The 26,759-nt window shown below is 43.1% G+C and overlaps 1 protein-coding gene and 1 pseudogene across 20 annotated transcripts in view; one reads left to right on the top strand and one right to left on the bottom strand.

The window, feature by feature from the left end:
• The window catches only part of NCOR1 (nuclear receptor corepressor 1), a 231,918-nt gene that overhangs the window by 31,887 nt on the left and 173,272 nt on the right, over positions 1-26,759 (top strand). For all 20 annotated transcript variants that reach the window (XM_036296355.1, XM_036296348.1, XM_036296347.1 and 17 more), the window contains exon 2: positions 1,755-1,932. In XM_036296355.1, coding sequence (XP_036152248.1) covers positions 1,825-1,932 — 108 coding nt within the window. In that variant the 5' untranslated portion in view covers positions 1,755-1,824. The remainder of the gene's footprint in view (positions 1-1,754; positions 1,933-26,759) is intronic.
• LOC118649328 lies at positions 16,330-25,904 on the bottom strand (annotated as a pseudogene).

Genomic DNA, 26,759 nt, shown 5'->3' with positions numbered 1-26,759 from the left:
ATCTGATTGGTATATCCCTGGTCCAATAGGGTAGTTCACTTGGTACAAACATGGTGTTAAAACCACACCTTAACTAGGGGCAGGTTCTCTAGAAGGAGTGTGTATACATGGACCTGGGTGTGAACAGCCTGTATAGGACACTAAAGATTGACCTAATTCTCCGGGCCAGTGGTCATCAAACATGTTGGTCTCAAGACTCATTTATACTCTTTAAAAATTTAGAGCTCTAAGGAGCTTTTGTTTATGTGGGTTATATATGTTGATATTTACCACATTCGATATTAAAATGGGGAAACTTTAAAGATATTTATTCATTTAGGAATAATATAAACACATTTAATGTTAATATATATAACATGTTTATGATAACCATTTTCTAAAATTAAACAAAATTTGTTAAGAAGAGTGACATTATTTTACATTTTTGCAAACCTCTTTAATATCTGGCTTAGAAGATAGCTTGATACTCATATCTGCTTTTACATCGGTCTTGTGGTATGTTGTTTTGATTGAAGTTTATGAAGAAAAGCCAACCTCACACAGATATGTACTTGGAAAAGGGAGGGGTATTTTAATAGCTTTTAAAGATAATTGTGGCTATTCTTCAATACCAACCTAAACCAAAAAAGTGGTAATTTTTAAAAGGTTAATTGCTGTGGCCGAAACCGGTTTGGCTCAGTGGATGGAGCGTCGGCTTGCAGACTGAAAGGTCCCAGGTTCGATTCCGGTCAAGGGCATGTACCTGGGTTGCGGGCACCTCCCCAGTGGGAGATGTGCAGGAGGCAGCTGATCGATGTTTCTCTCTCATCGATGTTTCTAACTGTCTCTCTCCCTTCCTCTCTGTAAAAAATCAATAAAATATATTTTAAAAAAAAAAAGGTTAATTGCTGTGTAGAATCTGAAACCATATCAATGAGTCTTTCATATTCTATTACACTAAATGTTTACTGGTTTGTCATGTACTGTATTTAATTGTGGTAAAATATCTTGTGCTTTAAATAACTATTCATGCATAATTTTGTAACATTCGGTATTAGTTGGAAAATATTGATTTATTCAGTTAATGTAGATATTTCTAATGTTGGAACATTTTATTATATAAAAAAACTCACACTTAATATCACCACCAGTCTTGTCAGAAAAGTCTTCAAATGTGGGGAAATTGTCAAGGTCATGGTGGCAGATGCAAGTTTTTCCAGAATTCTAATTTTCATGAATATTGGCAGTTTTCTTCTTTGACGTGGTAGTCTCGCTTTGTTCTTTCTTGAAAGTTTTCCTATTAGTGCCTTCTTAGCTTATCATTTTGACACAGAATTATTTAACAAGAACAATATTTCCTCTGCACAAGTGCCTATCTTATAAATACTCTCGAATCTTTTTAACAGGTGACTTTTTTACCACCTCAAAGTTCACAATCATGGATTTTTGTTTTTGTAATATATAATGTCTGTTTCTCAGACTTTTATAGAAAGAAAGGCATTTACTGAGCAGTTGCTCTGTGCCAGTCCCATGTTTTTACTTTATACAGCTGCTGGTATTATTTGTGGTATGTTAAGTAACCTTTAAGTGTAAAGGGAAATAAAGACTTATTAATATTTTTAAATGTCAAGAATTTCTATTATATTAAGTAAATACACAGCAGAAACCTTTTACTGGTAATTGTGGTTTTATTTATGTAGCTATAGTTATAATTTATTAGAAGTACACCTGGTGCTTTAGTTCTTATCAGTTCTATTTTTTCCCATTCTATTTAGGTGGTTTCCTAGAAACATGATTGTTTGTTGGATTTGATCTCACAGCCTCGTGAGGACTTCTTTACTGATAATGTCAAGTTCAGGTTATCCTCCCAACCAAGGAGCATTCAGCACAGAACAAAGCCGTTATCCTTCCCACTCTGTTCAGTACACCTTTCCCAGCACCCGGCACCAGCAGGTAAGGAACAAATATTGTGTAAATTGCATATGTATTTTGTGTTTTTCTTTTACTTTTCCTATATTTGTTGGTCAGAAACCAAATGTAGTTATTATACATATACAGGGGTTTGCAAAAATAGGCTTACAGATGTAATACAAATAAATAATATAATCTTACATAATAAAAGCCTAGTATGCAAATTGTCTCCTCGGGCGGTCGTTCAACTACTCGCTATGATGTGTGCCGACCACTGGGGGTCAGTGCAAAACATGGTGGGCGTTGGCGACGTGGCGCTGGCAGCAGGCCGCAGTGAAGGTGCTGCCGGCCCTGATGGGCCCTGACAAGAGCGGGACTGGGGCAGGATGGTGGGGCAGGTGAACAGGCAGCGCCAGGCCAAGGCGGGGTGCCAGGTGGGGCTGCGGGGCTGCGAGGCTGGGGGTGCCAGCTGGGGCCTGATCTCTGCAGGCCATCCTGAGGGACTCCCTCCATGCATGAATTCATGCACCGGGCCTCTCGTAGTAAATAATAATATAAGAATAAACTGTTTTGTGTACTCCTAACTGTAGACCTACTTTTGCCAACCCCTGTGTGTGTGTGTGTGTGTGTGTGTGTGTACACTTTTTTTTAATGGCAAGAACCATTCTCAAAGATGGAGAACTAAAAGTTGGGGATTAATTATCTTTGGCTTATTACTACGGCTTTATGACAGATTTATGTCAGAGTGACCATGTAGGGTTTTGTTGTAGGATTTGTTGTGATTGATTGTAGGATATATTGATAAAATATTAGTTTATTAGTTACCTAGAGTTTCTAGGTTAAGGCCTATGTTTGTGCTCCAAGGTTGGTTGAGTATTAAGCTGGCCAGATAACATGGCCTTTTTTGAGTGATGGCCAGGATAGGGCCTCTCCCTTCTTGAGAGACTTGATGGTAGGAAGATGAAAGAGTTTGTATTATTGATTTACCTTGTGAAAAATAAAATGTGAAAAGAAATGATTATCTCAGAGTGGGCCAGGTACAGGGATTTAAGAGGTTTGAAGAAAAAATGGAAGGGAGATAATGAAATGGTCAAAGAAAAAGAAAACAATTTACCAGCAAAATATAGTTGATTATTACTGGGTACGACTGAGAACTCCTTTGAAGTGTGGTTATACTTACAGAGTGAGAAAGGACATTCTTACCTTTTTTCTGTTTAGGGAAGCATTCAGTCTTCCACCATTAAGTATAATATTAGTAGCACATTTTTGTAGATGCTTTTTTTTTTTGGTTGAAGATGTTGCTTTGTAGGTTGAGAATTCTTTATCATGATTGGATGTTGAAATTTGGTTGCATGTCCTCCCTCCCCCCAGTGTTAGTCATCTGATTATTAATTTCCTAGATTATTGTTGCCTTTTTTAAAAAAAGTATCTTTGAGGTTTAGTTTATATATAATAAAATTTAAATATATGTGTACATTTTGACAGATTTATACACCCATAAAACGCCACCAAAGTGAAGATACAGAACATTTCTGTCACCTCTGAAAGTTCCTTTTTTTCCCATCCAGGTCAGGGCTCCTTCCCAACTTCCCACAAACCTTAGCTCACAGGAAACCACTGATCTGCTGTCTGTCATAATAGATTATATTTGTCTTAAGTTTCATGTGAACGTCCATAATATTTTTGAAATTTAGTTATGTTTTGGCATATCTTAATAGTTAGCTTTTTTTTTTTTTTATTACTTGATTGGGTATGGATATATCACAAATTGTTTATCTAGTTACCTATTCCAGTTTTTGGTTATTACAAATAAAATTATTTTGGATCTATGTGTTTGTTGTATTTAGATTATATAAAGAGCCCTAGCTGGTTTGGTTCAGTGGATAAAGCGTCGGCCTGTGGACTGAAGGGTCCCGGATTCGGTTCCTGTCAAGGACACATGCCTGGGTTGCAGGCTTGATCCCCAGTAGGGGGGATGTAGGAGACAGCCAATCGATGATTCTCTCTCATCATTGATGTTTCTATCTCTCTTTCCCTGTCCCTTCCTGTCTGAAATCAATAAAAACATATTTTTAAAAAAGAATTTACCTTACTAATACTATCCTTTGGAAAATGTGTGTGTGTGTGTGTGTGTGTGAATGTTTTTAATGAAGTCCAATGTATTAGTTTTGTCTTTTACATTTCTTACTTTTTGTGTCATATTTAAGCAGTTTTTCAGAAACTCAAGGTCATGAAGATTTTCTATGTGGATTTTACATTTAAGTCTGACCTATTTTGAATTAAAATTTTATGGTGTGCGTTAAGGGTTGTTTTGCATATTGAGTATTAAGTTGTTCTAGAAACTATTTATTGAAAAGATTATTCTTTCCCCAATGATTTGCTTTGGTACTTTTTTTACAAATTAATTGACTATATATATATGTAAGTCTATTTCTGTTTCTTCTACTGTTCCATTGATATATTTTGTCTATCTTTACTTCACATGGTGTGCTATTCTAGGTACACAAACACTTAATCTTTATTAAAGTACTTCACATGGTCTTGATTATTATCTATAATAATAAAAGCATAATATGCTATTAGACTGGACAGCCGAATGACCTTCTGGATGTCCTTCTGGACTAAGTCACCACAGCAGGGGTTGAGGCAGAGGCAGTTGGGGGCAATCAGGCAGCCATGCAGAGTGGTTAGAGGCAATCAGCAGGCAGGCGAGTGGTTAGGGGCGATCAGGCAGGCAGGAAGAGTGGTTAGGGGCAGTCAGGCAGACAGGCAGAGTGGTTATGGGTGATCAGGCAGGCAGGCAGGCAGAGTGGTTAGGGGCGATCAGGCAGACAGGTGAGTGGTTACAGGCGATCATTCAGGCAGGCAGGCAGAGTGTTTAGGGGCGATCAGGCAGGCAGGCAGAGGCAGGAGTGATCAGACAGGCAGGCAAGTGGTTAGGGGTGATCAGGCGGGCAGGTAAGCAGTTAGGGGCGATCAGGCAAGCAGACAAGTGGTTAGGGGCAATGAAGCAGGCAGACGAGCAGTTAGGGGCGATCAGGCAGGCAGGCGAGCAATTAGGGGCATCAGGCAGGCAGGCAGAGTGGTTAGGGGCGATCAGGCAGGTAGGCAGGCGAATTTTGTGCACCGGGTCTCTAGTAGCTTTATAAGTTGAAATTAAATGGTGTGATTCCTTCCTTAATTGTTGTTTTTAATATTCTAGATCCTTAGCATTTCTGTATACATTTTAGAATCAGCTTGTCAATTTCTACAAAATATTTCTGAGATTTTTGATTGGAGCTTTATTGAATCTAGAGATTTATTTTAGAGAGAATTGACGTTTTAACAACTTTGAGTCTTCTGTTCCATGAACATGGTATATCTCTCCATTTATTTAGGTCTTCATTAATTTTTCTCAGTAATGTTTTATTGTTTTCAGTATACAGATACATAGCTTTTATCAAATTTATTTCTAAATAATTCGTATTTTTTATGATATTGTAAATGGTATTTTTTTAAAAAAATTCAGTTGTTTGTTGCTATGACATTTATTGATTTTATATTCTGAAAATTACTTGTTACTTCTAGTTGTTTTTTTTATAGATTTCATGGAATTTTCTATGTAGACGATCTTGTAACCTGAGAATAAAGACAGTTTTGCTTTTATCTTTCCAACTTGGATGCCTTTTCTCTTTTGGCCTTATTGCACTGGTTAGAATATCTAGTACAGTGTTGAATAGAAGGGGGAGAGTGGACATTCTTGCCTTGTTTCTGATCTTAAGAGGAAAATATTCAGTCTTTCACCATTAAGAATGTTGTTAAGCCCTAACTGGTTTGGCTCAGTGGATAGAGTGTCAGCCCTCGGACTGAAGGGTCACAGGTTCGATTCTGGTCAAGGGCAAGTACCTCAGTTGCAGGCTCAATCCTCTCGCTCTGGCGCGGGGCACATACAGGAGGCAACCAATCGATGTGTCTCTCTCACATTGATGTTTCTCTCTCTCTGTCTCCCCCCTTCCCTTACACTCTCTCTAAAAATCAATGGAAAAATATCCTTGGGTAAGTATTAACAATAACAATAACAAAGTGTTGTTAATTTGGGAAGTATTCACTCTTCCTGTATTTTCTTAAAGAGTTTGTGTAGGATTGATACTTTTTTCTTTCTTATATGTTTGATAGAATTTGTCAGTGAAGCCATTGGGGCTTAGAATTTTCTTTCTTTTTTAAAATTTATTTTTATTGTTGACAGTATTACATATGTCTCCTGTCTTCCCCCATTTGTCCCCTTCCACCCAGACCACACCCCCACCTTAGGCCTTTACTACACATTTGTCTGTGTCCATGGGCTATGCATATGTGCATGTAAGTTCTTTGGTTAATCTCTTCCCACCCACCTCCTCCCCACCTCCCTTCTCTCTGAGGTCTGTAAGTCTGTTTTGTTTGTCCATTCATTTTGTTCATTAGATTCCACATATAAGTGAGATCATGTAATATTTGTCTTTCTCAGACTGGCTTAATTCACTTAGCATAGTAATCTCCAGGTCCATCCATGCTGTTGCAAAGGATAAGAAATCCTTCCTTTTTACAGCCACATAGTATTCCATTGTGCAAATGTACAGCAGCTTTTTAAAAAATAAATATATTTTTATTGATTTCAGAGAGGAAGGGAGAGAAGAGAAAGATAGAAACATCAATGATGAGAGTGAGTCATTGATCTGCTGCCTCCTGCATGCCCCACATTAGGAATAGAGCCTGCAACCCAGACATGTGCCCTGACCAGGGATCGAATTGTGACCTCCTGACTCACAGGTCGATGCTCAACCACTGACCCACACTGGCTGGGCCACAACAGCTTTTTAAAAAGAATTTATTGTTGAAAATATTACAGATGTATCTCCCTTTTTTCCCCTCCGTTGACACTTCCCCAGGCCTTCCCCACATTATTGTCTGTCCATGGAATATGCATGTAAGTTCTTAGGTTAACGCCCCTGCCCCCCTTTGAAATATGTCATATGGTTGCATGTTTCATTGTCTCTAGATCTGCTTTGTTTATCAGTTTATTTTGTTCATTTTATTCCACATATGAGTGAGATCATGTGATACTTATCTTTCTCTGATTAGCTCATTTTGCTTAGCATAATACTCCCGCCATGCTGTCTCAAAGAGTAAGAGAAGCTTCTTTTTCACTGCTTCACATTATTCCATGTGAAAATGTACCACAGCTTTTTTTTTAAAATATATTTTATTGATTTTTTTACAGAGAGGAAGGGAGAGGGATAGAGAGTTAGAAACATCGATCAGAGAGAAGCATCAATCAACTACCTCCTGCACACCCCCTACTGGGGATGTGCCTGCAACCAAGGTACATGCCCTTGACTGGAATCGAACCTGGGACCCTTGAGTCCACAGGCCGACACTCTATCCACTGAGCCAAACCGGTTAGGGCTGTACCACAGCTTTTTACCCATTCATGTAGTGATGGGCACTTGGGCTGGTTCTAGATCTTAGTTATTGTAAACTAGAGGCCCAGTGCACAAAATTCGTGCACAGGGAGAGGGGTCCCCCTCAGCCCAGCCTACACTCTCTCCAATCTGGGACTCCTTGGGGGATGTCTGACTGCTGGTTTAGGCCCAATCCCGGGGATTGGGCCTAAACCGGCAGTCGGACAACCCTCTTACAATCCTGGACTGCTGGCTCCTAATCACTCACCTGCCTGCCTGCCTGATCACCCCTAACTGCCCGCCCCCTGCTGGCCTGATCACCCCTCACTGCCTCTATGTGCCGGCTTGATCACCCCTAACTTCCCCCCCTGCTGGTCTGGTCGCCCCTAACTACCCCTTGCTGCCAACCAGGTCACTGCCAACTACTCCCTCCCTACCGGCCTGGTTGCTCCTAGCTGCTTCCCCATCCCTGCTGGACTGGTCACCCCTTACTGCCTCCCACACCGGCCTAGTCACCTCTTACTGCCCCTCTCTGCTGGCCTGGTTGCCCCCAACTGCACCCCTCCACCGGCCTGGTTGCCCCTAACTGCCTCCCTCCCCACCATCACCTCTTACTGCCCCCCCTGCCGTACTGGTTGCCCCAACTGCCTCCCCCCTCTGCCAGCTGGGTTGCCCCCAACTGCCCCCCTGCTGGCCTGGTCGCCTCAACTGCCCACCCCCCCCCCGCCAGCCCGATCACCCCTCACAGCCTTTCCACTGGCCTGGTCGGCCCACGCAGCCTGCTGTTCAGTTGTTTGGTCGTCCCTCACTAACCCCCCTGCTGGCCTGGTTGCCCCACGCAGCCTGTTTGTTCAGTTTTTTGGTCATCCCCAACTAACCCGCCTGCCAGCCTGGTCGTAGGCAGCCATCTTGTGAGGGTTAATTTGCATATTACCTCTTTATTATATAGGATAATACTGCTTTCAACATAGGGGTGCATATATTCTTTCTGATTGGTGTTTTGGGATTCTTAGGATATATTCCTACAAGTGGGATCACTGCATCAAATGTTAGTTTCAGTTTTAATTTTATGAGGAAACTCCATACGGTTTCCACAGTGGCTGCACCAGTTTGCATTCCCACCAGCAGTGTACTAGGGTTCCCTTTTCTCCACATCCTTGCCAACACTTGTTTATTGATTTACTAGAGGCCCAGTGCACAGATTCAAATGGGAGAAGGCGCAGGCAATCCTGGATGCTTCAGGGGATGTTAGACTGCCAGTTTCGGCCTGATCCCCACAGGCCCTGCCGAGGGACTCCACTGGTGCATGAATACGTGACTGGGCATATCTTTGGTTAATCTCTTCCCATCCTCCCCCTTTGCCCCCTCCCTCTGAGATTCATCAGTCTGTTCCATGTTTCTATGCCTGTGCATTGAATGTCTGTCCCCTGGTAGTCAGTGTGCATCATAGTTACCAGTTGAACAGTTGGCCAGTTGGCTGGTTGTTAGGCTTTTATATACATAGATTGATGGTGGCCTTTCTGGCAGGTGTAGGGAGATAACCTCATTGTAGTTTTAATTTGCATCTTTCTAATGATTAGTGACGTTGAGCATTGTTTTCATATGTCTCTTAGCCATCTGTATGTCCTCTTTGGAGAAGTGTTAAGTCTGGTCCTTTCCATTTTTCATTTTGATTGTTTGTCTTTTGTTGATTTGAGTTTTTTACATATTTTAGAAATTAACCCCTTACTAGATATATCACTGGCGAATATGTTCTCCCATATAGTGGGTTCCCTTTCATTTTGTTCATTGTTTCTTTTGCTGTACAGAAGCTTGTTAGTTTGATATATGTAGTTCCATTTGCTTATTTTTTCCTTTGTTTCTCTTGCCCTACGAGATGTATCTGTGAAAATTCTGCTACTTAAGAAGTTTGAGATTTTACTGCCTATGTTTTCTTCTAGGATTTTTATGGTGTTGCGACTTATATTTAAACTAGAGGCCCAGTGCATGAATTCATGCACGGGTGGGGTCTGGCTGGCCTGCCCTGATGGGGGCTGATTTGAGCCAGGCCGGCGGGGGGAGGGGATGTGGGAGGTTGGACAGCCGGCCCTGTCCCCGATTGGGGTGGGGGGCTGATTGGGGGCAGGGCCAAATAGGGGGAGGGTGTGGGCCAATGGGGGGGGTGATTGGGGGTGGGGCCGATGGGGGAATGAGCCGCAGGAGGCTGGCCGGCCACAGTGGGCATCCTAGTGAACAGTCGTTCTGGTCATTCTGGCATTGCTGTCATTCCAGCATTCCAGTCGCTGGCTTTTATATATATAGATCAGTGGTTCTCAACCTGTGAGTCGCAACCCCTTTGGGGGTCGAACGACCCTTTCACAGGGGTCGCCTAAGACCATCGGAAAACACATATATAATTACATATTGTTTTTGTGATTAATCACTATGCTTTAAATATGTTCAATTTGTAACAATGAAAATACATCCTGCGTATCAGATATTTACATTACAATTCATAACAGTAGCAAAATTACAGTTACGAAGTAGCAACGAAAATTATTTTATGGTTGGGGGTCACCACAACATGAGGAACTGTATTAAAGGGTCGCGCCATTAGGATGGTTGAGAACCACTTGATATAGATCCTTAATCCATTTTGAGTTTATTCCTGTGTATGGTGTCATTTGGTGGTGGCGTTTCTTTCTTTCTTTCTTTCTTTTTTTTTTTTTTTGCATGGACCTGTCTAGTTTTCCCAGCACCATTCCTTGACGAGACTGTCTTTATTCCATTGTATACTCTTGCCTCCTTTGTCAAACACTAATTGACCATAATGGCGTGGGTTGATTTCTGGGGTCTCTGTTCTGTTCCCTTGATCTATATGCCTGTTTTTGTGCCACTACAGGCTGTCTTGATTAGAATGGCTTTTTAAAATAGTTTGGTATCCAGGATTGTGATTCCTCCCACTTTGTTCTTCTTTCTCAAGATTGCTGGGACTATTCAGGGCCTTTTTTCGTTCCATATAAATTTTTGGACTGTTTGTCCTAGATCTGTGAAATACGCTGTTGGTATTTTAATAGGGATTGCGTTGAATCTATAGATTGCTTTGGGTAGTATGGTCATTTTAATGATGTTAATTCTTTTAATCCATAAATACAATATGTGCTACCAGTGTTTTGTATTTTCTTCTATTTCTTTTTTTAATGTCCTATAGTTTTTTGAAAACAGTTTTTTGTTTTTTTTACCTCATTTGTTAAGTTTATTCTTTTTTTTAAAAAATATATTTTATTGATTTTTTACAGAGAGGAAGGGAGAGAGATAGAGAATTAGAAACATCGATGAGAGAGAAACATCGATCAGCTGCCTCCTGCACACCCCCTACTGGGGGTGTGCCTGCAACCCAGGTACATGCCTTTCACCGGAATCGAACCTGGGACCCTTCAGTCCGCAGGCCGACGCTCTATCCACTGAGCCAAACCGGTTTCGGCAAGTTTATTCTTAGGTATCTTATTTTTGTTGTTGTTGCAGTGATAAATAGGAATTTTTTTTTTTTTTTTAAGTTTCTCTTTGTGAGAGTTTATTATTGGTGTACAAAAATGCCATCAACTTCTGCATGTTAAGTTTTGTATCCTACTATTTTGCCAAGTTTATTTATTAAATCTAGTAGTTTTTTGGTAGAGTCTTTATGCTTTTCTGTGTACAGTGTCATATCATCTGTGAATAATGAGTTTTACTTTCTCCTTTTCAATTTGGATGCTTTTGATTTTTTTCTTGTCTGGTTGCTATGGCTAGGATTTCCAGTACTATCTATATATATCTATAACTATATACCCATATCTATATCTATATCCGTATCTGTATCTATATCTGTATCTATATCTGTATCTGTATCTGTATCTGTATCTGTATCTGTATCTGTATCTATATCTAATCTATATCTATATCTATCCTATATAATAAAAGCCTAATATTCAAATCGACCAGTCGCTATGATGTTCACTGACCACCAGGGGGCAGTTGCTCAATGCAGGAGCTGCCTCCAGCCCTCAGGCCCCGACCAGCAGTGGTGGTGGGGGGTGGGGCTGGCGAGCGGGTGGTGCGCCACCAGTCACCCCCAAGAGAGAGGCGACCGGCAGTGGGGGGGGGGGGCGGCTCGGCTGATGAGCAGGCAGTGCCAGGCCAGTCAAGGTGGGTGCCAGTGGGGGCCCTCTGGTCGTCCCGCAGATCAGCCCTGATAGCCGGCCAGGCCTAGGGACCCTACCCGTGCACGAATTTCGTGCACCGGGCCTCTAGTGTGTGTGTGTGTGTGTGTGTGTGTGTGTGTGTGTGTGTGTATGGCTAAGTGACTGTCCAACCGGCTGGTATCTATGACGCGTATTGGCCACCAGGGGCAGATGCTCAACACAGGAGCTGCCGAGCTGTGGTGACTTGGCAGTGGCAGTTCTTGGGTGACGCACCCTGAACCAGAGAGGAGGCAGCCTGATTCCTTGTGGGGCCACGTGATTCCACCTTGGGCCATGGATTATGTTGTTCCTGGGGCACTGTCAGCCCTGAATCTGGTTTACTGCACACTTGCATTTGTGTCCTATACCCTGTATGACAGCAATTTTGCAGAGTGCCCTCTTGCACTCCGGGACCCATCGGGGGATATCGGAGAGCCAGTTTCGGCCCGATCCCCACAGACCAGGCCAAGGAACTCCTCCTTCACTTGAAGGGACCACAGATGCCCTTCAGTCCGTGGCACCACCCCTGGTGTGGCTGGCCAGGGAGGGCCCGCAGGAGGTTGGCTCCAGGGCTTGTCTGGCCCCTCTTGTTAAGTCCTGCCTGCCAGCCACCACCCGAGACCACCTGCATTAGTCTTTGCACCGGAGCCAGCACCTTGAGCCAGAAGACCCGAGCATGAGTTTTCTTTCTTTTTATTCCACCGCCCCCCTCGCCGCGCCCTCTCCCCCCTCCCCCTGTTCACTCTGTAGATGCCCTCCAAGCCACCGCCCCCCGCCCCAGGAATTCTAATTCATTTCCTTTCAATGTGCACGAATCCATGCACCGGACCACTTGTGTTGTATAAGAGTGGTGAAAGTGACAATCCTCTCTTGTTCCTGTTCTTAAGGAAAATGGTTTTAGTTTTTGCTCATTTAATATGATGTTGACTGTATGTTTGTCATATATGGCCTTTATTATGTGGAGGTATGTTTCCTCTGTTCACACTTCCCTGAGAGTTTTTATCAAAACTGCTGCCCTGGCTGGTGTGGCTTAATGGATAGAGTGGTGGCCCATGCATTGAAGGGTTGTGGGTTCAATTCCCAGTCAAGGGCATGTACCTATGTTTTAGGTTCGATCCCCGGCCTGGGTGAGGGCGGTGGAGGAGGCAACCAATTGATTTGTCTCTCTCTCATCGATGTTTCTCTTATTCTCCCCCTCTTTTCCATTCAATTCTCTCTAAATATCAATGGAAAGAAAATATCCTTGGGTGAGGATTAACAAAACAAACAAATGGTTGTTGGATTTTGTGAAATGCTTTTTCTGCATTTATTGCTATGATCATGTGATTTTATCCTTCATTTTGTTTATGTGATGTATCACATTTATTGATTCATGAATATTGTAACAGCTTTGCATTCCCAGAATAAATCCCACTTGATTATGGTGTATAATTTTTTTTTATTAATACATTTTTATTGATTTCAGAGAGAGAGGGGGAGGGAGGGAGGGAGAGAGAGAGAGAGAGAGAGAGAGAGAGAAGCATCAATGCTGAGAATCATTGATTGTCTGCCTCCTGCATGCCCCACACTGGGGATTGAGCCTGCAACCCAGGCGTGTGTCCTGACCGGGAATGGAACCGTGACCTCCTGGTTCATAGGTCGATGCTCAACCACTGAGCCATAATGGCTGGGATGATCTTTTTAATGTATTGCTGAATCCGAATTGCTAGTATTTTATTGAGGCTTTTAGCATTTATATTCATCAGGAATATTGGCCTGTGTTTTTCTTTCTTTGTAGTGTCTTTATCTGGGTAATGCTGGCCATTTAAAAAGAATTTGGAAGTCTTTCCTCCTCTTGAATTTTTTGGAATAGTTTGAGGAGGATAGTCATTAGTTCTTTGAATGTTCTGTAAAACTCAACTGTGAATCCATTCAATCCAGGACTTTTGTTTGCTGGGAGTTTTTTGATTATTGCTTCAATTTCATTACTAGTTATGGGCCTACTTAGGTTTCTCATTGAGTTTTGGAGGATTGTATATTTCCAGGCATTAGTCCATTTTGCCTAGGTTGTCCGGATTGTTGACATGGAAATATTCATATTATTTTCTTACAATCCTTTGTATTTCTGTGGTGTCAGTTGTTATTTCACCTTTTTCATTCCTGATTTTATTTATGTGGGTCCTCTCTCTCTCTCTTTTGAGCAGTCTGGCTAAAGGTCCAATCTTATCTATCTTTTCCAAGAACCAGCTCTTGGTTTTATTGATCTTTGTATGTTTCTTTTTAGCCTTTATGCCATTTATTTCACTTTGATATTTACTATTTCCTTCCTTCTACTTCCTCTAGAATTTTCTTGTTGATTTCTTTTTAATTCTTTTTTTTTAAAATATATTTTATTGATTTTCTTACAGAGAGGAAGGGAGAGAGATAGAGAGTTAGAAACATCGATGAGAGAGAAACATCGATCAGCTGCCTCCTGCACACCCCCCACTGGGGATGTGCCCGCAACCCAGGTACATGCCCTTGACCGGAATCGAACCGGGGACCTTTCAGTCCGCAGGCCAACGCTCTATCCACTGAGCCAAACCGGTTTCGGCAATTCTTTTAGTTATAGTATTTAATCGTGTATTTGAGCTTTTTCTTGTTTCTTAAGGTAGGCCTGTAATGCTGTGAATTTCCCTCTCAGTACTGCTTTCACTGTGCCCCATAGATTTTGGGCTATTGTGTGTTCATTTTCATTTGTTTCCAGGAAGTTTTTATTTCTTTCGTCATTTCATTGGTAATCCAGTCATTGTTTAATAACATGCCGTTTGGCCTCCATGTGTTAGAATGTTTTTGATTTTTTTTTATTGTAGTTGATTTCTAGTTTCATACCATTGTGATCTGAGAAGATGCTTGGTATGATTTCAATCTTCTTGAACTTGTAAAGACTTATTTTGTGTCCTAATATGTGGTTTATCTTTGAGAATATTCCAGGTGCACTTGAGAAGAATGTATATCCTGCAGCTTGGGATGAAGTATTTCCAAATATCAATTGAATTCATCTGATTGAGTGTGTCATTTAAGTTCACTGCTTCCTTATTTATTTTTTTGTCTGGAACATTCATCTTGTGATATTAGTGGGGTATTAAAGTCACTTTCTATGTTGTCCATAATTCCCTTATATTCTCACTAGAGGCCCGATGCATGAAATTCGTGCACAGGTAGGGTCCCTAGGCCTGGCCAGCAATCAGGGCTGATTGGGGCCTTCCGGCTGCCGGCCAGGCCTCCCTTCCCCAGCTGCCAGCTGCCGGCCAGGGCCTTCCTTCATTCTGTGCCACCCCCTAGTGGTTAGCACATGTCATAGCAAGTGACTGGTCTCCCGGTTGAACTCCTGTAGGGACAATTTGCATATTAGACTTTTATATATATATAAAAAAAACCTTTTAAAAACATATATATATATATATATATGTTTTTAAAAGGTTTTTTTCTTTTAGCTTCTCTCAGTGTTTTTTCTACCATGACTTTCAAGTTGTTGATTCAATCCTCTGCTTTATCCAGACTGTTTTTAATTCCTTCCATAGTATTCTTGATTTCAGGTATAGTATTCTTCATTTCTGGCTGGTTTTTATTTATGGTTTCTATGTCCTTTTTTCTATGCTGATGTAATTCCTATTAAATTACTTGTATTTTTCACTAAGTTCCTTGAGCAAACTTATAACCATTACTCTGAACTCTATGTCTGATAAGTTGCTTACCTCCATCTCATTTAGGTCTTTTTTTTTTTTTCTGGAGATTCCTCCTTTTTCATTTGGTGGTTGTTTCTTTATCTCCCCATTTTAGTTGTCCCTTTGTGTTTGCTTCTATGTATTAGATAGAACTGCAGTGACGTCAGTGTTTGTGGGGTTGCCTTTTGAACTCCTGAGCTGTTGTTCTAGGAGTGACCCTTTTGTGGGTTATTTGGGCTCTCTTGTAATTGGGTCTTGATTGTTGTTGTCCCCGTTCCTGGGTGTAATCTCCTTTCAGGCTGGCTGACTGTGAGGGTCAACACTGATGACAGTGTGAGAGCTGTTGTACAGTGCTGACAGGACAGTATAAAGCAAAAACATACAAAAGAACCCAACAACTATAGCAAAAACAATAGAAAAGAGAATTAGAAAAAAGAACAAGACTAGGAATAGTAAAGGGAAAAGAAAAAAGAAAAAGAATACTAGAAAAGGTGAATAAAAATATGAAAGAGAAGGGGGAGAAAAAATAATAAGGAATAGGAAAAGGAAATTGGTAAAAAAGAAAAGAAAGAGAAAACAATTACAAAAAAGTAAAAAGCAGAGAAAGATAAAGCAAAAGAAAGAAAAGGGAAAAAATAGAATAAGAATCAGAAAGAGGGAAATAAGAGGTATGAAAGAAATGAGAGAAAAGAGAAAAGCAAAAATAATACCAAAGTAATAGAAAGGAAAAAAATAAAGGAATTAATGGGAGAAAAACAAAACAAGTGGAGTTTGTCTAGGCAGATTTTACTTCCTTCTAGGATTCCTCTTTGAATCCTCTATGTCAGTGGTCCTCAAACTTTTTAAACAGGGGGCCAGTTCACTGTCCCTCAGACCGTTGGAGAGCTGGACTATAGTTTTAAAAAAAAACTATGAACAAATTCCTATGCACACTGCACATATCTTATTTTGAAGTAAAAAAACAAAATGGGAACAAATACAATATTTGTATTTGCATGTGGCCCGCGGGCCGTAGTTTGAGGACTCCTGCTCTATGTTGTCTAAGGCTGTTTTGTATGCCGATTTTGGGCCTTCTGGGAAGTACTTTTTTGGTAGCCAATGTTAGAAGCTGTCCATGTTTGGCTCTCGGCATCCTGTTCAAAGCTTCAAGTGATCCACTGCTTCTGGCTGCTTACAGAGCGCTTGGATACCCACAGGAGGGGCCACGCTGAGCTCGTAGGCCAGTTTTTTGGTAGCACAGGGTCTTGAGGCGGGTCAGCAAATGTTCAGATTTCAGGGAAGATGGTGAGTGTGTTCCCCTTCCCAGAGCCACTCTTCTGAGTTTGTCCTGGAATATTTCCCTGACCTTGGCAGGACGGAGTTTCTCAGACAGGCTGGTGGGGTCTGCCAGAAGCCAGGAGTTTTGTCAGCTCCATGAGAGGGATGTGCCGGCCAGGTTCCTGGAAATGTAGGGGGAATGACTCTACCCCAAAGCCAGTAATTGATCTACCTGAGACTGCTACCTCCTCAGGAGCCCAGGGAATTCCTTAGGGTGGGGTGAGCTGTATCCTCTGGGGCAGGCTATTGCCTTTCTTCAGGCTTCTCCTGTTGGAAGGGGCTTGCAGTTCTCAGGGAAAATGGTTGCTGCAATATGGGGGGAGGTTCATGACCTAGCACAGGTGTCCCGGTCGCCGCCCCCACATTGATTTTCCCCAACTCTTTCCACCCCAGTCTCCTCAGGCGACTCCATTCTGCATTGCACTCCCTCCCCAGAAACCTAGGGTGAGTGGCCAGGAATGAAAATCCTTTGTGCCAGCCCTTTAATAAAAGTGGCTTTGTCTCCAGGAGCCTCAGACTTTCCCTGGCAGATAAAAGCCCTGGTACTGGTTGCTGCATGGGCAACTGTTGCCAGCTCTGGTTGTCTGGATTGGGGAGCTAAGCCTGGGGTCCAGGCCTCTCTCCTCAGGGTGAACCCTCCTCACCCTTGGTCCTGCCACTCCTGGGAACTGGGCCAGCCCCTCTCACACACAGCTTTGCCTTTCCTACCTGTCTACAGGTGGGTTCTGCCCTTCCTTGTTTAAAAGTCTCCTCTTCAGCCAGTCTTCAGCTGGTAATTCAGAGAAAATATTCCCCAATCTACGTTAAACCTTCTCCTGTGCTTAGAATTTTGTTTGTGGGATGTATTTAACTTATGAACACAATTTCTTTAATAGCTATAATTGAGAATCTTTCTCCTTTAGTCAGTTTGGTAAATTTTGTTGTTTGAGATGTTAAATTTATTTACATAAGTTGTTATACTATTCCCTCATTCAGTGTCTTTGAGATCTGTTGTGATATTATTCTTCATATTAAATGTCCCCTCTCTCCCCCTTTTTTCTTTGTCTAGCTAGAAGTTTACCAACTTAATAGATTCTTTTATTTGGCTTTATCTATTTTCACTACTTTTTTTCATACCCTGATTTCTGCTCCATGTTATTTTCTTCCTTCAATAATGTCACCCATATATATCTTTTCTAAGACACCTTTCACTCCTTTATATATATACTAGAGGCCCGGTGCACAAAAATTTGTGCACTCGGGGGGGGGGGGGGGGGTCCCTCAGCCCGGCCTGTGCGCTCTCGCAGTCTGGGACCCCTCGGGAGATAACGACCTGCTGGCTTAGGCCTGCTCCCGGGTGGCAGAGGGCAGGCCCAATCCCTAGGTGCAGCCCCTGGTCGGGCTCAGAGCAGGCAGGGCCGATTGGGGAGTTGGGGCGCCGCCCCCTCTCATGCACAGTGCAGGGCGGATTGGGAGGTTGCGATGCCACCCTTAGTCACGCTCAGGGTAGGGCCGATTGGGGGGTTGGGGCACCGCCCCCTGTCACACTCAAGGCAGGGTCGATGGGGAGGTTGCGGCGCCACCCCCTGTCACACACAGAGCAGGGCCAATCAGGGGATTGGGGCGCTGCCCCCTGTCACGCACAGAGCAGGGCCAATCAGGGGGTTGGGGCTCCGTACCCTGTAACGCACAGGGCAGGGTCAATCAAGGGGTTGGGGAGCTCCCCCCTGTCATGCACAGAGCAGGGCCGATCAGGGGGTTGAGGAGCTCCCCCGTCACTCACAGAGTAGGGCCGATAGGGGAGTTGGGGCGCTGCCACTGTCACACTCAGGGCAGGGCCGATGGGGAGGTTATGGCTCTACCCCGTCACACACAGAGCAGGGCCCGTGGGGGGGGGGGGTTAGGGTGCCCCACCCTGTCACACACAGAGCAGGGCTGATCAGAGGGTTGGGAAGCTCCCCCCTATCAGGCACAGAGCAGGGCTGATCAGGGGGTTGGGGCGCCTTCCCCTGTCACAAACAGAGCAGGGTGGATAGGGAGGTTGTGGCCCCGCCCCCTGTCACACACAGAGCCGCAGGGCGAGCAGGGGGTTTGGGCGCTGCCCCCTGTCACGCTGATCCCGGTGCCAGGAGGCCTCGTGGCTCCGCTGATCCTGGTGCTGGGAGGCATATTACCCTTTCACTATATAGGATAGAGGCCTGGTACATGGGTGGGGCTGGCTGGTTTGCCCTGAAGGGTGTCCTGGATCAGGGTGGGGGTCCCCACTGGGGTGCCTGGCCAGCCTGGGTGAGGGGATGATGGCTGTTTGCAGCTGGTCACACACCCTTCAGGGTGGGGGTCCCCACTGGGGTGCCTGGCCAGTCTGGGTGAGGGGCTGAGGGCTGTTTTCAGGCCGACTGAAGCTCCCAACTGCTCCCTTTTTTTTTTTTTTTTTTTTTTTTTTTTTTTTATTCTGGGCCAGCTTTAGCTCTGGCTCCAGCTCTGAGGCTTCTGCTGCTGAAAGAAGGTATCTGGTTTGTTTCCGTCCTATAATCGAAACACTGTATAACTCCAGCTCTAAGATCCCGGCCTTGCTGAAAGCAGGTTTCTGGGGTTTTTTTTAGCTTCTATATTTGTTACAATGTTTCTTAAACTGCAGGCTCAGAGGCCAGCAAAGCAGGCGGGGAACGTTGGTTTCCTCTGTCACTGAAGCAAGCAAGCCTCATGTTAGTTTCAAGCTGCCTGGCTGCTGGCCGCCATCTTGGCTGGCAGTTAATTTGCATATCTCGCTGATTAGCCAATGGGAAGGGTAGTGGTCCTACGCCAATTACCATGTTTCTCTTTTATTAGATAGGATTCAGGTTTCTGATCGGTATCTTTTTTTTTTTTTAAGTTCAGGTCTTTTGATAATGGTCTCTCTCAGCTTTTGATTATCTGAAAAAGTTCATTTCAACTTCATTGTTTGAAGAATATTTTCACTGGATACAGAATTCTATATTGATTATTATTTTTTAATTATTATTATTTTTCATCCTCCCCTGAGGATATATTTTTATTGAGCTAGAGAGAGAGGAAGAGGGAGAGAGAGAAAAATAGTGGGAGGGAGAGAGGAAAGCTGGGAGAGAGGGAGAGAGAAATATTGATGTGAGAGAGAAGCATTGATCAGTTGTTTCCTAGACACAACCCAACTAGGGATTGCCCCCTAGGTATGTGCCCTGATTGGGAATGGAATCCACAATCTTTTGGTGTATAGGACAGTGCTCCAACCAACTGAGCCACACTCAGCCAAGGCAATTGATAATTATTTTCTTTTAGTACTTCATCTTATTTTAAAATATAGTTTTGCTCTAGCTGATTTTGCTCAGTGGATAGAGCGACGGCCTGCAGACTGAAGGGTCCAGGTTCAATTCCGGTCAAGTGCATGTACCTGGGTTTCAGGCTCGATCCCCAGTCGGGGGCGTGCAGGAGGTAGCTGATCAATGATTCTCTCATCATTGATGTTTCTATCTCTCTCTCTCTCTCCCTTCCTTTCTGAAATCAATTAAAAAATATATATATTATGTGCCCTTGACTGCAATCGAATCCAGGACCCTTTAGTCCATTGCTCTATCCACTGAGCCAAATTGGCTAGGTCTCTTTTAGTACTTTAAAAAAGGATGTCATTATTTGTATTCTGTCTTGATGGTTCCTGACTAGAAGTAAAAGTCTTTGGTCATTCTTATCTTTGTTTATTCATATGTAAATATGTTTTTCCTCTTTTTACTTTTTGTTGTTGTTGTTATTAATCCTTACCCAAGGATATTTTTCCATTGATTTTTAGAGAGAGTGGAAGGGACGGGGAGAGACAAGGAGAGAAACATTGATGTGAGAGAAACACATCATTTGGTTGCTTCCCACACAAGCCCCAACAAGGGCTGAGGATTGAGCCTGTAACTAAGGTACATGCCCTTGATCAGAGTCGAACCCTTGACCCTCCAGTCCTTGGGCCAATGCTCTATCTACTAAGCCAAACCAGCTAGGGCCCTTTTGTTACTTTTAAGATTTTTCTCTTCATCAGCAGTTTTCAGCAATTTGATTATGATGTGCCTTTTTTTGTGCTTCTTTAAATGTATACGTCATTGTCTTTGGCATTCACTGAACTTCCTGCTTCTAGACTGGGGATTTATAATTTTCATAAAATTTGGGCAATTTTTTAGCCAATTTTTTTTAGATATATTTTTCTCTCTCCTTTCCTAGATTCTTTTTTTTTTTTTTTTTTTCTTTATATAAAATGGCATGTTCGTACTGAACTCATAGTGTTGTTGTGAGGATTGAAAGAGTTCATGTGTAGCCCGGCAGGCGTGGCTTGGCGGTTGAACATCAACCTATGAACCAGGAGGTCACGGTTCGATTTCCAGTCAGGGCACATGCCTGCGTTGCAGGCTCAATCCCCAGGAGGGGGCATGATGTTTCTAACTCTCCCTCTCTGAAATCAATAAAAATATTTTTTTTTTAGAAAGAGTTATATGTGTGTGATTTAGAACATACTCTGGCACTTAAGCATTCAATAATGTTAGCTGTTAATATTACTGCTACTTTACTACTCCTGGTCTCTCAGCTGAGACCCTGTAACCTCCTGATGGCACCTGCCGGGGTCCAGCCCCAGCGGGTCCAGGGGTTCCCTAAAGGCGTAGATGGAGTCGGCGAAGAAGGAATGACACAGAGACAGCGTTCAGTTGATCAGCAGCCTAGCCAGGATCTCTAGCCAGGATCTCCAGCCAAGTTCTGGTCTGGATCTCCAGAGAAGTTCTGCTTAGGATCTCCAGCCAGGTTCTGTGTCCATGTTCTCTTGCTAGGTTCTCCAGGTTCTCCAGCCAGGTTCTGTAGCCATGTTCCCTCGCCAGGTTCCCCAGCCAGGTTCTGTGTCCATGTTCTCTTGCTAGGTTCTCCAGGTTCTCCAGCCAGGTTCTGTAGCCATGTTCCCTCACTAGGTTCTTCAGTCAGGTTCTGTCCAGGTTCTCCAGCCAGGTTCAGTCACTAGGTTCTAGTCAGGTTCTCTTGCCAATTTCTGTAGTCAGGTTCAGTCCAGGATCTTTTGCCATGTTCTCTCCAGCGAAGTTCTTCTGTCTGTAGGTTCTGTGTAGGTTCTGTCTTCTAAGTTCTGTGTGTAGGTTCTGTCTTCTAAGTTCTGTCTTCTTTTTTTTTTTTTTTTTTTTTTAATTAAATCTTTATTGTTCAGATTATTACATTTGTTCCTCTTTTTTTTCCCCCCATAACTCCCCTCCTCCCAGTTCCCGCCCCACCCTCCGCCCTCACTCCCCACCCACTGTCCTCATCCATAGGTGCACGATTTTTGTCCAGTCTCTTCCCGCATCTCCCACACCCCTTTCCCCCCCAGGAATAGTCAGTCCATTCCCTTTCTATGTCCCTGATTCTATTATAATCAACAGTTCATTCTGTTCATCAGATTATTTATTCACTTGATTCTTAGATTCACTTGTTGATAGATGCATATTTGTTGTTCATAATTTGTATCTTTACCTTTTTCTTCCTCTTCCTCTTCTTAAAGGATACCTTTCAGCATTTCATATAATCCTGGTTTGGTGGTGATGAACTCCTTTAGCTTTTCCTTATCTGTGAAGCTCTTTATCTGACCTTCAATTCTGAATGATAGCTTTGCTGGATAAAGTAATCTTGGTTGTAGGTTGTTGGTATTCATCACTTTGAATATTTCTTGCCACTCCCTTCTGGCCTGCAAAGTTTCTGTTGAGAAATCAGCTGACAGTCGTATGGGTATTCCCTTGTAGGTAACTGAGTTTCTTTCTCTTGCTGTTTTTAAGATTCTCTCTTTATCTTTTGCTCTTGGCATTTTAATTATGATGTGTCTTGGTGTGGTCCTCTTTGGATTCCTTTTGTTTGGGGTTCTCCGCGCTTCTTGGACCTGTAAGTCCATTTCTTTCACCAGGTGGGGGAAGTTTTCTGTCATTATTTCTTCAAATAGGTTTTCAATATCTTGCTCTCTCTCATCTTCTGGCACCCCTATAATTCTGATGTTGGAACGCTTGAAGCTGTCCCAGAGGCTCCTTACACTATCCTCGCATTTTTGGATTCTTTTTTCATTTTGCTTTTCCGGTTGGGTGTTTTTTGCTTCCTCGCATTTCAAATCATTGACTTGATTCTTGCGCTCCTCTGGTCTGCTGTCGGGAGTCTGTATAATATTCGTTATTTCAGTCCGTGTATGCTTAATTTCTAGTTGGTTCCCCAATATAAGATCGAGGGTCTTATTAGTTTTCTTGTAGATCTCATTAAGTTTATCGGCGGCTTCTAAACAGTTCTTGAGAGACCTTAAAAGTGTGGTTCTGAACTCTATATCTTCCATTGACAATTTTGTCCTGTTTCTTTGTCTCCGCATTTTGTTATGCTTCCTTGGTGCACCCCCTAGTGGTCTTTGTTCGCAGTCTTATAGTTAAATCTTGATTGTTGTAGCTAATTCCAGGGAGGGTTTGACCTCCAGGCCAAGTGGCTATGAGAATCAGCTGTGTCAGCAGTGAGAGAACTTGTGTCCTCTAGGGAGGTGCTAATCTGGCGTTTGCCTGAGGCTATCCGGCAAATGCCTGTGTGCAGGGCTTGGGCGGGGCGGGTCGCACAGGATCAACAGGGTGGGCTGGAGAGAGCAGTTATGGCGGCTCTCAGTCCTGTCCCCAGGGGCTCTGCCTCTCTGAGTCCCAGCACCCGCTGCAAAGCTCAGAGAGAAAGCTGCACTCGCTCTGACCGAAGCCAGACAGTCCTGCTTCTCCCGTTTGAGTCTGGGTCCCTAAAGACTCGCCCGGATCTGGAGCTCAGAGTCTGCGACTCCCTCCCGATTGAAAACGCCAACCGCGCCCTCCGCCGCCAGCCCGCTCGTGCACTCCGCACCTCAGAATTTGACTTCAGCACTGCGCCTCCTCTGAGTGTCCGTATGCGTTTCTCTTTCCTCCTAGTTGTAGGACTTCCACTCAGCCAGCGTTCCTGTGGTTCTGGGTGATGTCCCTTCCGTTTTTTGGTTTCACTTTTGAAGTAGTTGTTCAAAGCAGCAAACTCCAGCGTTAACCTATGCTAGATTCTTTCTGAGGTAGCAATTACTCATATTTCATATTACCCTACAAGTCACTGGACTGCTGTTCATTTTAAGTTTTTTTAAATCCATTTGCTTCATTTTGCTATGGCTTCCTGTTCAATGACTTTTGTTAGTTTCCAATTTATTGTGAATTTTATCCAGTGAAGTTTTTGGATATTTTCTTTTTGTTTAAAATATAAACACTGAATTTTATACTTTTTAATGCTGGCTTTTGTTGTAATTATTTAAAGAAAGTTGGATTCTTTCTGGTAGGCAATTAAATTACTCTTGAAATTTATTTTTAAACTCTGCTAGGGCAAGTCTAGAGTTATTTCTTTTTTTTCAGTTATTAAAGGCCTTTATTAACAGACTAGAGCCCCAGTGCATGAAATTCGTGCACTTGCAGGGGGTAGGGGTAGCCCCTTAGTCCGGCCTTCGCCCTCTCGCAGTCTGGGAGCCCTCAGGGGATGTCTGAATGACGGCTTAGGCCCGCTCCTTATAAGTCCGGCTTCTGGCTAAGCCATGCTTCCTCTGGTGGTCAGTGTGTGTCATAGCGACCGGTTGTTCTACCATTAGGCCAATTTGCATATTAGCCTTCTATTATATAGGATGCTTGCAGTTTGTTGACTTTTTTGAAAAAAAATGTAAACTTTTATTATAAATTAAAAATGAGATTCTTAAAAATCTTGACCAGATATGAAACAATTTAAAAACCTTTAAAGGTATGCCCTAGCCAGCTTGGCTCAGTGGATAAAACGTCAGCCTGCAGACCGGAAGGGTCCCAGGTTTGATTCCGGCCAGGGGCACATGCCTGGGTTGCGGGCTCGATCCTCAGTGCGGGGCAAGCAGGAGGCAGCCGATCAGTGATTCTCTCTCATCGTTGATGTTTCTATCTCTCTCTCCTCCCTTTCTCTCTCAAATCAATAAAGAAATATATTTAAAAAACAAAACAAAACAAAAAAACCTTTAAAGGTATATTGAGAAAAACCAGGCTTTTTAACAAGACAGGTTTGTCATTACCAAAAAGAGACATTGAGGTAAAAAACAAAACAAAAATACACACAAAAAAACCCATGCTGTATAGGTAATGGAGCTAGTTCTAGTTATTTGGTCAATGGGCCAAAAAGCAAGTACGTCCTTACTGCTAAAATTTCATATTCATTTCTTCTTGTTGAATGACTAATTCGGAGGATGGTAGATAGCCAATGGTAAGCCAGCATTTACTCAGCTTTGCTCTAATCAGCCTTGGGAGCAGACGAATTCGAAGTTGGTGGATCGGCTGCTTTTGTCTGTTTGCCACTTTTGGTTTAGGGCAGTGGTTCTCAACCTTGGCTGCACATTAGAATCACCTGGAAATCTTTTTAAAATCCTGATTTCTGGGCCTCATCCTCAGGAAATTCTGCTAGTAACAAAGAAACAGAATTTCTGGAGGATGAGGCCCAGAAATCAGGTTTTAAAAAAGATTCATTACTCATGCATATAAGCATAACCAATGGACATAAGACACTGCGGGGTTGGGGAGGCCAGGGGATTGTCAAGGGTGGGGAAAAAAGGAAAAAAAAAGGAGACATATGTAATTCTCTTTGTAATACTTTAAGCAATAAAAAAAAAAAAAAGTAAAAAAAAAAAAAAGATTCATTACTAATGTTGTGGCCCCATCCCATAACAAAGAAACAGAATTCCTGGAGCATGAGGCCCAGAAATCAGGATTTTAAAAAGATTCCCAGGTGATTGTAATGTGCAGCCAAGGTTGAGAACCACTGGTTTAGGGTTTTCTGGGCATTTGTGTTGGTAATTGAAGTTTCTGTGGTACCAGTGTTGAGGTGGCTGCTGACCTTGAGTCTCATCTCCTTGATTTTCCTTATCTTCTTCATTGCTATCCCTTCTAAGCTGTGTTTGGATAGGAGGGCCCCTGACAAGTTGTGGTCTGTAGCCCTGATACACTGGTCTACCTTATTCTCTTGCGCCCTGGTTGTTAGCACCTTCCATCACTTCTCTCTGCACCAGGGGGTTGGAATACTGTGATCAGTGTCCATTGGGTCTTTGCATGTAGTAAAGCGGGAAATGTCACCTGCTTTCAGACTGGCACTGTTAAGCCTGGCCTTTGGGAGCACTCTCTGATCCCTCATGCTTTTCCCCACTCTCACCATTTTGGTAATTCTGCTGATAAATGCAGGATGACCCCTGCATTGTGGATAGCATCTATAATGGTTACGGTCTGCTGCATATTTACTGCCTTGCACTGGAACTTCACCAGGGCCTATAATATTTTGCTGCCTCTGCATCCTTTTCTCCAACAACATCAAACCCCATTGCCTACAATGCGAAGATACTTTCTGGGTTTATTCTTCTTTATGACCATTTTATTGTCCCCAAAACCTTAGTTGCGATGACCTTCTTGTCCTGGGTTTCTGCTTTCTGCATTACCCCTGGTGCTGGGCTTGGTGTTGGCAGTACTGAGGGTGGGGCAGGCTATTGCTGGGTCTCTGCCTCTCTGCTCATGGTTGCTTTGATGATGGTGACTAGGGCTGGCTGCATCAGCTGTAGCGCCTCCTGGGGTGTGATGATAACTAGGCCAGTGGCAACCATGGGACTGCTCTTTAGGGTCTACTCTCCTTTCCTGCTACCAACTGAACTACCTACAGTAGTCTTTAAATTTTTTTTAATATTGATTTTTAGAGGGAGGAAAGGAGAGGGAGAGAGAGAGAGAAACATCAATGGGAGAGTGAAACTTTGATCTGCTGTCTCCTGCATACCCCCTACCGGGATTGAGCCTGAAACCTGGGCATGTGCCCTGACTGGGGATCGATCCGGCAACCTTTTGGTGCCTGGGATGAGACCCAACCAACTGAGTCACGCCAGGGGAGAATAGTCTTTATCCACTTCTAAACTTGTCCTTTCGGGGGTATCTACTGAATGTGTGTTCAGTGAGGTTTCTTCCTTCTGGCTGGATGAAATTTGAACCAGTTCTGGTCCTGTGTGAGCTCTGGGAATTGTTTGTTTTGTAGGTGGTCCTATAACATATAGTAGTAAAAGCAGGAATGATATGATAAATACAAGCCTGTATAAAGTAGAAATAATGTATGTACAGTGTAGTTCAACATATTGAAAAAGACTGATTTCTCCTAAAGTATAAGATAATGAAACACCATGCTTTGTACACCCATCTGTCCACCCAATCAGTAGACTTTCCATTTTATCCATTCCTGGATACTAA

Source organism: Myotis myotis, unplaced genomic scaffold (assembly GCF_014108235.1).
Source record: "Myotis myotis isolate mMyoMyo1 unplaced genomic scaffold, mMyoMyo1.p scaffold_m19_p_29, whole genome shotgun sequence".
NCBI classification, from domain to species: domain Eukaryota; kingdom Metazoa; phylum Chordata; class Mammalia; order Chiroptera; family Vespertilionidae; genus Myotis; species Myotis myotis.
Note: the sequence above shows the minus strand (reverse complement) of the source record. Positions and strands in the feature narration are given on the sequence as shown.